The following is a 12,917-nucleotide window of genomic DNA, read 5'->3' on the forward strand; positions in this document are numbered from 1 at the left end:
TTAGTAGACATGGCCAGGAATAATTATTTTAATGCAATTTGGTTGATCACTGGGTGAATAGACTAGAAAAACCTCAACCAAAAAATGTACTTTGAAGAAACACACATAATCAAACTTCACCAATGGTGCTTCAGCCGGTATACGCACATGATGCAACATTATTAATTAAAATATTATTTATATATTATTCTCATAAATTAGACTGCAAAGATATTTTAAAGTAATGTTTTAATAGATTTTCAGTTTTAGTTCCATAATTAGATTAACTGATGAATTTAGCAAAAGCTTAAAAAAGCTAACATCTAGGTACATAGAATCTGTAATGGGTTTCTAGAAGAAAGTGTATGAAATCTCCTTTCTATGTCAATCAAGCCTTACCCCTCCCACACCGACAGGAAACTTGTATGAGATGTGGCCTGACATACTTCAATTGCTGACACTGAAGCGTTGGCTCTGATTAAACTCCAACTTAAATATTTTATATTCACAAAATAATGGGAAATGAAGCTGCAATTTAGAAATAAAAACGCATATTCTAGAGCAGAGCAGAGTATTATATACAACAAGATCATGAATATAATCACTGGGTTAAAAAATATAAACAAATTCTGTTGACTCGAAGCCCAATCAGCTCCCTTGTTAAACCAGTGGGGGAAGGGTAGCATTCAAATTCACACACACACACACACAAACACACACACACATATATGTATGTATATATATGTACATATATGTATATGACTAATCAAGTTTCATTATTACAGAGAAAGGGAAGCAGCATCATGTATGGATGATTAAATAAAGACTCACTGCTGTGCTTTTTAGGAGCTGACAGAGACTTGTCCGATGTGTCTTAAGGACAGACAACAGCAATCGGAGAGGAGCCACTAAATGTTTTTGTCTTAAGACATATTAATAACAGTTTTTTTTTTTCATTCAGCTCATCTTACTCAAGCAAAATGAGTTGAAAATAAGAGGAATTACCTGAACAACTGGAGGGAATTTCTACTTTGGCATGCTGTGCCCAGACATCTGAGAGTGGTAGGTGTCTCCCTTCACAAAATGATCAATGTAGTTGTCTTAGCTCTCTTCAATGGAAGGGGCTGTCTACACAGGAGGACAGACTCCAGCTTGACCTTCAAGGGTGTTGCTGTTTACCACACATTTGAACGTCATGGTCTATAGAAACCCCTTTGTCTGGTTTGTACAATAATTGTCATGCTGAGTGGGAGCCACCTGTGATGGTGTGTGACGTCATGGCAGGGTTTCCCTAATGTCACAAAAGCCTAACCTTCTGGGATTCCAAAATGCGTTGTTTATGCACCAGATCTTCTTTCTTCAGTTCCATTCTGGTCCCTAAACTGGGAGGGGCATTTTGCAGGTATTATGTGGAAAGCATAGTTTCTAATGGCCATTGAAACCTTCGAAAGCTCCTGGTTTGTGGTTATTATTTGTTTTGCTTAGTTACTGCCTTGAAATTACAATGTGGGACTTTATACTGACAAAAATCTTCCTACGTTGATCTGTCAGATTGATAAAACAGAAGGTTTCTAATCTTAAATGACAGGAAATGTCCATTTGGGTGACTGTGGTTGAGCTTTAAAATTGTAAAATTTCTACAGTAGCTAGGAAACGTTTGTGATGTCAGTGAGAAGTCCTAGAAAATATTTTCTTTAAACTATCTAAATGTTTCAGGCTGCCTAGATGATAAAATCATATTGTGGAAAGGTTTTTTAAAAACACATTTGTCTAAAAATGCAAAATATAAAACTTTCCACATTCAGACACACACACACACACACACACACACACACACACACATGTTTCAAGTTTAGTAGTTTTATAATGCTCCATTCTTAAACAAGGAATAAAGTTCAGATCATTTACTTTTCCCCATTTTAAATTTCAGAGTTTTGTTCCTAACCCTAAAAATAACAGAGATAAATGAAAAGGCTGGTAGACTAGGCATTTGAAAATATTTTCTTTCTGTATTTGTGCCTTTTTTTTCAAAAGTGCATTTAAGTCTCTAGAATGATTGCACAGATATGGAACAAAGTTATTTTTATATTTCAAAGATACAACTTTGGAAAGACTGCAGGATAATTTTAAAGCAAATGGAAAAGTCATATTAAGCTAGTGAAGAATTAGTTTCTATAAAACCATCGCACAATTGCAATTTTCTATTCACAAGCAAATTAACTAAGCCCAACTGTTTAAGTAACATGTACACTGGAGCCAAAGTCAAGGATACAGAAAAATCCTTGGTGACTCAGACTCACATTTTAAACTCCTTACTCCAGGACTTTAAACTACAAGGTATGAGAAATACCACATCACATCTCCCCCTTTTCAAAATCAAATTAACAACACTTTGATTGGTCGTAAGGGTACTTACCACATAGTTCTTCTGTGTCAAGATTGCTGAAAAGAGAGAAAGATATTATTTCTTTAATAACATTTTTTTCATTTTTTTCAGTGCTGAGAACTGATGAATTTAAAATACTTGGACAAAATATTAGTGAATACAATACATTACTGTCAGAAGAATAATGCCATAGCGGTGGACCAAGGACCCCTTTGTAGAGATATGAAAAGATACTTTAGCCAACCAATCACCTCACATATGCTATAATCATCCATGGTCATACTCTTAGCCTTTCACTGAATGTTCTAAACATTTAAATACAGTTACTCTCCACATAAGTGCTTAATGAATGTGCATGGCTAGGTAGTTTCTCTTCTCCATTTTACATTGTTCAGTAGTTTTACATTATTAATAATGATTATATCAGAGTTTGTCTTGAACAAAAAATTTTGTATTTGTGTTTTACCTTTCAACATATTAGAAAATAACACACAGTAGTGAAGAACTTAGGCCCTGGGGCCAGAATGCTTGAGTCCAAATCTTGACTCTACAATTTACTGTCTTTGAAATTTTAGGTACTTATTAGTCAGTAGATCATTATAACAATCCCATTTTGAGAGAAAGAAGTATAAAAATATTAGCAATGATAAATAAGAATTTAACGATAAATTATAATTCCTATTTATTTTAAGGAAGAGGACTAGAAACATACCTTTTAAAGATCGAAAGTATGTGAGGATCAACTAAGAGCAGGAGTTTGAAAATCTTAGAATATACACTTGTCACAAATCACAATTCAAAGACTTCATGGGCAAGTCTTCCTTTAAGTCATAGAAAGGGATACCAGACAGGAGAGATACTGTCACAGCATTTCATCACCAGCTCTATCATTCCTTGTTATGCAACTAAACTTAAATTTTATTATGTGACACTGAATATCCTACCTTATATTTGGATATTTTGATATTTCAATTCATGTTTTTGTAAATTAGATTTGCTACCAAATAGAATATTTAGGGGTTGTTGTGCTGGTTTTGGTGTGGGCTCCTAGTTATTCATCTATTTATTCTACAAACATATATTAATACATGTTAGACATTATTCCAACTGCCATTGATACCTGAGGCTGCAATAGATATCAAAATGAATATATGAGACTTCTAGTCTCTTGGAGCTCAAATCCTTAGTAGACTCATAAATTACATGATGGCACATAACTTTAATCCAAGCACTCAGGAGGCAGAGGCAAGAATATCTCTGTGCAGTCAAGTCAAAGATGGTATACATATGGAGTTTCAGGACAGTCACATCTACATAGGGAGATCTTGTCCTAAACACAAAGAGGTATACTCATATAGGAAAAAAGTAAATTATAATTAATCAGCTTATGCGGGAGAATTAGAGAACTTGACTGAGGAATCAAAGACTGTATGTCAGGGTACTACAATCAGGCTAAAGTCCAAAGGTTAAATATAGGTAGAAAAGAGTAGAGGAATAATTGTTATGTGAAGTGGAAATTTCTGGCTTCACCAGAGAGCCAATTACGTCATTGGTGTTCTTCTGGAAACTGACTTGTGAGAGGATGTTTTGCTGGAGCAGACACATAACAGGATGTTTTGCTGAGAACAGGCATGTAGTGTTTTTCTGAAAGCTCCGTGGTGGAAGGGCAAGTGATGTTTTGCTGGAACAGACTCTTGGGAGGACACGTGATGTCTGGTAAGAGTATAGGTACAACCCAATAGACAGTGGGTGACACTCTAGTGTTGGTTTGCCCTGCTGGTCTTCATTGGGCTTCACTGACTCTGGTCATTGCTGATGACACTCTTGCACTGGACTTCCTCGATTTCTTCTCTGATCTTTACTTGTCGTGACTTTGTAGAGAGAAATGCACCAAACAATGTCTGGCTGCTTTTTTTGCCATTTTGGTGAATTGGTGTATCCTTACATTTGTTCTGGACTGAGAGACTGCTGCTGATTTACATTGGTGTTTTGCCAGTGAACTGGACTGCTGACAACAAAGATTGGAATCACTCCAAGGAACTACTTCTAAACAGGTCCACATCCCCCTTGTCCTATTAGCCATCTTTCTCCCCTGCCTTTGGTCAGTGGGCTATAAAGGAGGTTGAAGCGTTTAAGAACCCTTATTAAAGTAGGTTTTGTAAAATATAGGCCCACAGTTATGCTGATTAAAATTATATATTTGCAATAAAAGTTAAAAGTGTGAATAAAAATTCATTTAATTTTAGAGAACGAAGCTATTCCTTTGATTGAAATGAAAGTCATCATCGAGGAACTGGGGCTGAAAAGACAAAAGGCCTAACACAACAATTTATGAAGTTCCTTCCTCCTTGCCTTCTTATCAGCTTGAAATCACAGACCAGTCTAAAGGTGAGTAGCTTAATTAGATTATACTGACAAATTGGTTGCAATTAGCTAGTGAGAAACGGAAAGCAAACTGCAGAGCCCAGTTTGCAAGTTACTGAGGTGGCCAGGGCTGGCTCATCTGGGTGAAGCACATAACCCAGAGGATGCACAGTTTCATTTGTATCTTGGCATTATATTTAATCCTAATCTTTACTTCTTTTGTATATCTTACTTCTATAACATCTGGACCAGTATGTCTGTAAATCCACATCCGGATTATAGACTAGAAGACACTACTCGTTAAGATACATTTCTTGGGCTGGAGAGATGGCTCAACGGTTAAGAGCACTGACTGCTCTTGCCAAGGTCAGGAGTTCAATTCCCAGCAACCACATGGTGGCTCACAACCATCTGTAATAGGACCCTATGCCCTCTCCTGGTGTGTCTGAAGACAGTTACAGTGTACTCAGATATATACAATAAATAAATAAAAAATCTTTAAAAAAGATACACTTCTTAACACAACTTTCTAACGCCCCTCTTTCCCTATATTAACTAATAAGGGAATGTGGTCAGTAAGCAGTTCTGTCTACTTATGATAGGGAGGGACAAGGAGAGGTGCAGTAAAAACCCTGATACTCATGAAATGCTTTAAGGAGAAGCCGACAGAATGTCTTAAAGCACATGGAATTCAGCGTGTGCTATCGCAGATGTTTTGTAGTATCACTGTAGGATATGCGATTTTTTTCCTGTCTTACTGTTTTTATAGAACTTCAGAATTAAAAGGGATGTTCAAGGACACAGTTTTGCATTTTTCAGAAATTCAAAATAAATAGTGTCAATCTACTGCTGAAAATCAAACTGCTTGGAATACAGCATAAAGTGGAGCTGTTAGAAATAATAAGAACAGGAGTCCTGCCCGTTCTATGTTACAAAGGGGTGCTTGTCAAGTGTTACCTTGTCAGTGGCTCTGATGGGCCTGTATTCGGTTGTTTTTGTGTCATGTTGTTAGTATAGATAGGAAGCCAGAGTTCTCTTTGTAGCAGGTTTACGTGGATAAATTCTAGTAGGACTTGTTTCAAACCGGGATCTAGTCCATCCTGTAGTGAGGCCGGATGTTAAAGGACCCATGAACTACAGACGAGTCCAGAGTGTATCTTATGGCATTTTTCTTCTTTGTACTATGTGTAAAGCAGAAGTCCAATGGTATTTGAACAATAGCATCAGATTAAACTGAGGTAGCGAAAGGATCTGGGGAACGGGGAAAAAGCCAAATGCAAAGAGCGAATGCTGACAAAGCCTCACACATTCCAATAGACAGCCAATGAGTCAGGTGTGATTACAAGAAAGCTCAACTTCCACCAGAGAGTGGTAAAAAATCCAACACACAGATATGCATAGCCACTTGATTGGCAATGGTGATATAAAGACAGAGAAACCAAGTGTGCATCAGCGTTGTGAACTGTGTGTTATCACAGGTCCATTAAATGTAACTGAAGAGTTATCAATGTCATGGACAATTTTAACTCGAGATACCCAGGTCTCAGTTCAGGTTATGCTCCAGAACAATTTTATATTCGGATCAGCATTCTTCTCCTCTTACTGTCTCCTCTAGGTATTTTCCTACAGATTTACCTGCATTTCAGCCCCAAAATATGAACAAAGGATTGTGACGGTCTCATTAGAATACCACCATTCTAAATTCCTCCTTTGCTGTTTCTGATTATATTCGTTCCTTCATAGTAGCCTCCATTTGAAAACTATAGTTTCCGTGTCCTATATATTTTTCTGCAATCATTAAATCCCAGGTTCATACAAGAACTGAACTCACCTAAGCCTATTAAACTCAGACTGTTTTTCATACATAAACATGTCTCATATATGGAAGATTAGCTGGAGTAAGAAAAGCACATATCTCGCAAGTTACAAGTTATTGATTTACTCAGGCCTGACATACTAATTACTTCCTCTGTGCATTGTAGTGAGCAGTTTGTATCCTCAAAATACTTACCTCTTCCATGCAGTAGTCTTTATGGATACAAAGACTCAGAGGTCTTTGCAAATTCAATCAAATTAAGATGGGGGTAATGACGCAAGACTGTGTATGCTAAGTGATCCTTCTTTAGGTGAGAAGAGAAAGAAAAAATTGTATATTAAGACTCAGATACAGAGAGAACTTGGTAAGAGTCAGGCATAAGCCAAGAATTGTCAACGTTTTCCAGGTACCCTAAGAAGGTGGGAAAATGAGGAAAGGCTCTCCTAAAACTGGAGAGAGCAAGGTCTTGCTGAGCCTATACTATGCTGGACTTCAAGCCTTCAGACTGTGAGAAAATAAATTCCTGTCGCTCTAAGCCACTCAGTTTATGGCATTTTTTCTAGAAGCCCTAGGAAATTGTTAGGCCTGTTTGAATGTCCCATGTGGGGTTCAAATGGCCATGCACATCAAATAGCGTCATAGTTTGGTCTCTGTCTTGCTTGTCCTTTGAACGCCCCATGAACTCAAGAGCTAGTTTAAAAGTTCTTACATTGCATTGTGGTGATAAATATAAACAGATAGAGCTGCTAACACGCATAGTGCAGTGAGCATGAGTGTATTCCCATTGAGCACCTTCTAGGGCATTTCATCCTCTACAGCTGGACCAGGTGGTTTATGTGCCACTTTATCATAGTCTTTTGTTGTAGATGCACATTCTATCTCGTGTGTGAGTCACGCCCAGATTCAGTCCTAAGCACACCTAACTTGAGAGTTCTCTCATTGTCTCATGTGGGAATCTGGACTCCTGGCTAAACATCTGGACTCAGCTGCTTACAGTACAGTCAGCTACGGCAGGGAAAGAAGGCGAGGGTTAGAGTAGCTGTTTAAGAATTTCATTGGGACTGTTGATGCAAATGTACCAGTTTTCCAACTTACCAAGGAGCTCTAGGCATCGTTCACTGAATATTCACATATTAAGAATTTGAGTGTCTCCAGAGTAAATTCCACTATGCAGAGACTCCCTCATTCTTCTGCTGAACACTACATAGATCTAAGTGATGGGTTTTGGACTGAATCCATCACCTCGGACACAAATGGAGGGAGAGGGACTGCAAAGGAATATGGTGGTCAGAATAGCCATGAGGAACTGGTGTCTCAGATAATGAACAGAGAGCCATTAAACTCAGACATTAAAGACGCACAGTGAGGTCTGGAGAGAGCAAGTTTACAGCTCACAGTCAGGGCTTTTGGCACTTTACAGTTATTCTAATAAAGTTTCCCCTAAAAAAGTGCTTGCCTTTCTAAAGCTAACAAGAACAAGAAATAAGATGTGACTAAGGAGACGGAGGGAGGAGGCCATAGAGAGAGGGTAGCCAGTATACTTGCGAGAGACTAGAATTATAATCAGAAGACCAAAGAGAGGAGCAAAGGCAGTTTGGAAGAGCGGGAAGCATTTTTCTTCTGAATTTGTTTTTTTTAGGGTGGAAATCTAATTGCTTTAGGGTCCAGCCTGCCTTTTAGTGTAGACAGTTCTCAATCTGGCTGAACCTAGGAGCTCCCTGGGGAATTTTCAGATGTATAGACTTGCAGCCAAGACCCTCAGAGTGTGTGCTCAGAAATTTCTTCTTTAGCAATTTGCCAAGTTGTTATCAGTCTCCACCTCTCAACACTCACAGAGCAAAGAGGCACTTCCCGAGTGGACAAGAAAGAATATACCCTGTTCTGTAATCAGGGCTGAACTGCATTATGATTATATACTCTGTCAATCTAAGCCTGATAATTATATACACAGCAATATACTTTGTCACTCCTTCGTTCAGATCCATAGAGAACTAAATGACATCCAGTAGGGGGCGAGACCTGATTATTTCAAAGGTCACTTGCTGAGTGTCAATAGAACATTTGGCTTTGCTCTCTCTAACAGTGACCTCTGTGGCTAATAAAAACCTGGCTTTTGTGAATGTTCTCCAGAGGATGGAGGACTGCTGTTAAAGCCTCTCTGCCTCTTTTTGCTTAGGGCTTATTCTTTTCTATTCCTTAGCTATCGTTCATAGTGTTAATTTTTACTTACTCGGGCTTGGATTCTGTCTTCTCACTCAGACTCTGGTTTAGTTTGTGTAGCCACCTTTTGGACTTTTTCACCCGAATGTTCTACTGCTATAGAGACTCATGCTTCTCAAATGTTTTCTGATGCTGGAGTCACTCGAAGAGTTTGTTAAAATGTAAGTTCCCAGGCCCATGCCCAGAACCTCCCCACCAAGCAGTTTATCTCAAGCTTTCTACAGTTCTGCTGCTGATTCCAGGGTCACAGTTTAAGCCACAGTGGTGGATGTCATCAAGTGCTGTTGAGCTCAGAGCCTCACTTTCCTTAGTCAAGGGCAGGTACTCTGGCCCACAGCACCAACAGTCAAGCTGCATTCCTGTCTCAACTGTTCTTTTTATAGCATGCGACAAGTTTTCTCAACGTATTCAATTATCCACAGACTGACTTTAGACCTTACCTTTAAAAGATTCAACCCAAAATTTAAGAAATTTTTTTTTAAAAACTATGACTTCTGAATACCTTTCTAGGTACAATGTTAAAAACTGCATCTTGACTGTCATTTAAAAGTTGTAGATAGGGACCAATATACTGGGCCCAGCAATTAGAGATTTCTCCTGTAATATTAGTTCACGTTCAGAAAACCAAACAGAAAACAAACAGCTTGAGTTCTGGGATATACAATAAGGTAACAATGAAGAGGAAGCAAAGAGAAAGAAATAACAATGAAAAAAAAAAAGCCAGGTGTTATTTTTATTGAAATATGCTGTCCAAGTTCTAAAGCAAACCATAACCGGCAAGCTAAGGTTTAGCACTGGACTTTTCCTGGTTGAATCTAACTGGCTGATTGACAGTTATTGCCTTTCAGACTGACAAAGCTGTCCCATGGCTGATGTCCTCAGAGGACGTGTAATATATGGCTTTCCGCCCACTCTCTGCGTCTCTGTTTTGCTTCACTGCTTTTTCTATGCCGCTCAACACCTCCCACATCCAACCTGTATCAGCTTCCAGAGTCTCTGGGGAGCTCATTTTCCCTTTTTATTTTTCTGATTGCCTTCTACATTATCTCTTCTGCCTCCTGCCGCTTCCCATCCATCACAGTTTTCAACTGGAAGGACTCATCCTCACGACACATCAAACATCTCTTACTACTTCTACTTACCCTGTCCTGATTTCCCTGTCTTTGGGGAATTTGCACTCAACAGTTCCTACAGAGGGGCTGCTGAACATAGTACCCCGACTTAGTTAATTTTCTTGCTACTTGGCAGGATGTTTGATATAAGCAACTTATAAAGAGGGAAAGTTACCACCTGTAACTTAAATGCCTTAAAGTCTCATTTTTAATGCTGGTTCTTAAACCTCCCCTCTAGCCTACTACCCACCAGAGGTAGTAGAAAAGAAAGGATATGCGGGAAGTGGACCTGCTTAGAAATGGTTCTTTAGAGAAACTTCCAATCTGCAATGTCTGGAAATCAGCAGTTCAGTTCACAGCAACAGCTCAATCCACTAGCAAACACTTTATTTTTTATAGACACCAGCAGTCTAATTTGGTAATCTCTGGGTAGCAGCAGCAGAGGTATGACCTTGCAGGAGGAACCTGGCCTCAGCCTTGGCACAAGTCAGCAGGAGTGACCAGGAGGAATATCAGGGGAAGTTCTGAGCTGTGCCTCTCTCAGCAAAATGATGATCAGCGAAGATGAGACCAACAAGCACTGTACAGTTAGCTCTGCCAGCAAGTCAAGCTCACCCCCACCACAGCCCACTGAACCTATTTAAACTCCCTCCAAACATCATGTCTTGCTTCAGAATGTGTGTCTGTCTCAGCTGACCTCACTCTGCCAATGGGCCTGAGTACTGAGTCTGAGAAAACAGCAAGAAACTGCAGTATACCCAGGTAGTTTTTTAGAGCATTTCTTTTTATGGAGTCCCAACAAATGGAGCTCAACTACACAATGTAAAGTGGACCAATACATGTGTGTCATGTGTACCTTAATGTGCTTGCTTTAGCAGAGCATCTTTTCTTCTGTGTCTGCTTCCAGGAAATGTTTCTTCATGAGTCTGCCTTAATCTTTCACCTGTGTCCATTTCAACGAAACGTTCTTTCCCATGTTTGCCTTAGCAAAACACCGTCCAACACCACTGACTTTCCAAAGAACCCTTAAGTTTCCATTTCATATGTACCAATGTCTTCTGTGTTTTCTTCTTCTTTTTTTTTTTTTTTGGTTGCAGTAAATGCTCCCAAATTGAGAACATTGCACAGTACTAGCCCAATGACTATTTAGGACTTTATGTATGGTGGTCAGAGAAAGCTCTTCACATAGCTTAGGTGAGATATGAACGCCGCACTGTAAAAAGTCAATGTCTATCTGCTCCACATGGCACAGTCCTCTTTGTGGGCGAATAGAGCAATCCTGAGATCACGTGAGAGCTGAGAAAGAAGTGGATGCACAAGCATGTGACGTGGGAATCCTGGTGACAAGCTTCACAACAAGAGCGTGAGTCCAGGGACTTATTTACCACCACCACCCACCACCGTATACTCATACTTCTCCCTCTTATCCAAGCTATTCTGGGTTGAGCTTCTGTCTTCTGTATCTAAAAAAAGGACAGACTAAAACAGGAAATTCTTAGCCACTGGGAACTACCAATAGATAAATCAATCTTTCCTAGGAATGTAAACTTGGGGTCTTTCTTTTGTTTAGCTTTATCTGCTGCTTAGTAAGTTCTGGTTGCCATCTTTTGTTTCTTCCTTTCCCCCTCCATCCCGCCGCTCTTCCTGGATCTCTTCAGAAGCCTCACACAGCTCCAAAGAAGAGCCGTTCAAGCTCTCTGGTTAAAAAAAAAAAAAGGGATACCTACATTTTCAATTCTTGCCAGACTGATGTCTTTGTGAAAAAGTATAAAAATAAATGACTAGATCATTTACTCGGATGTCATGGGAGTTATGAATTGCGACAAGATTTCCACGGAGCTCTTAGGCTTTCTGCTTGTTTTCATGTGTACAAATATCAGTTTGTAGATTGCTATTAGCCTATGGCCCTTCCGTTGGGTGGCACCCACTTGGGCGGCTGCAGCAGTTCCGTTGGGTTTTAATGCCCCCACATTAAATGAGTTTGTATTAGTGCACTGAGGAATAAAAATCTGTTCCTGTTTCTGAGACTGTTGTGGATAATTTGAGTATCTACTGTTCAGATAGTTCTTGACCTAAATAGATATTTAAGAAGTCTAATTTTAACAAAAAAAAAAAAAAAAAAAAAAAAAAAAAAAAAAAAAAAAAAAAAAAAAAAAACAAAAGAAAAGAGAAAAAGAAAAACCCCGGGTCTTAAAGACTAAAGAAATAACATCAAGAAAGTACTTATATTTATATTCTTCTATCTTTTTGAAATTACAAAATGTTTAACTAATGAGAAGGTTCAAGAAAATGAGGGAGTCTAAAAATTATATGCCAGAAAACTCAAATACACAGTTTTGTGAACATACACAAAAGCTGAGGAAACTGTCCTAATTTTCTGTGACTGGGAATGTTCAAATCTTTCCAGAAAATAAAAAGAATTCAGAGAAATAAAAAGTTGCTTCAGTGAGTAGGAAAATTATGTGTTGGGAGCATTTAAATACCCTTTTATGTGATAAAAATTGTCAAACATAATTCTGAGCCTACATACTTCATAAAATTATTGATCTTTATTTCTCCTAATATTTCCAAAAAAATCTAAACTTCTGGGCTTAGTACAAAATACTAGTTTCCTTTTGAGTATTCAGTCTTTGTCATCAGGTAGACAACACAAAGAAATCAAATAGAAATCTTAAAAAAAAAACACTGTTCAGATAGAATAGACAGTAAGAAATGAATTTTCCTTTTCAATCTTTCTAAAAATTAGCATTATATTTCTATAAAAAGTAGTTCAAGATTTTGATATAGATACAAGGAGAATTGATTTTTTATATAAATTTTGATATTAGGTAAGGTCAAAGTAACAAAATGAAACCCAAACCTAAGAAGCACAAAATGTTAATCAGAAACGGACAGGATGGAAGTTATTGACCGGAACTAAGATACATTGGATTTGTTTCAGAATTCTCAAAGTCTAATTAGCAAAGTTTGAGATAGCTTGGATGCTGTTTGTGGGCTGGAGGCTGAGGGGAAAACTCCACGTTACAGACTTTGCATACAT

At 38.4% G+C, this 12,917-nt stretch overlaps 1 protein-coding gene across 1 annotated transcript in view; it reads right to left on the reverse strand.

The window, feature by feature from the left end:
• The window catches only part of NECAB1 (N-terminal EF-hand calcium binding protein 1), a gene marked incomplete at both ends in the record, with an annotated part of 152,462 nt that overhangs the window by 91,476 nt on the left and 48,069 nt on the right, over window positions 1–12,917 (reverse strand). The window contains one exon of the mRNA XM_080938763.1: window positions 2,396–2,421. Within this exon, the coding sequence (XP_080794889.1) occupies window positions 2,396–2,421 (26 nt within the window). The remainder of the gene's footprint in view (window positions 1–2,395; window positions 2,422–12,917) is intronic.

Source organism: Micromys minutus (genome assembly GCF_963924665.1).
Source record: "Micromys minutus genome assembly, chromosome: 26".
NCBI classification, from domain to species: domain Eukaryota; kingdom Metazoa; phylum Chordata; class Mammalia; order Rodentia; family Muridae; genus Micromys; species Micromys minutus.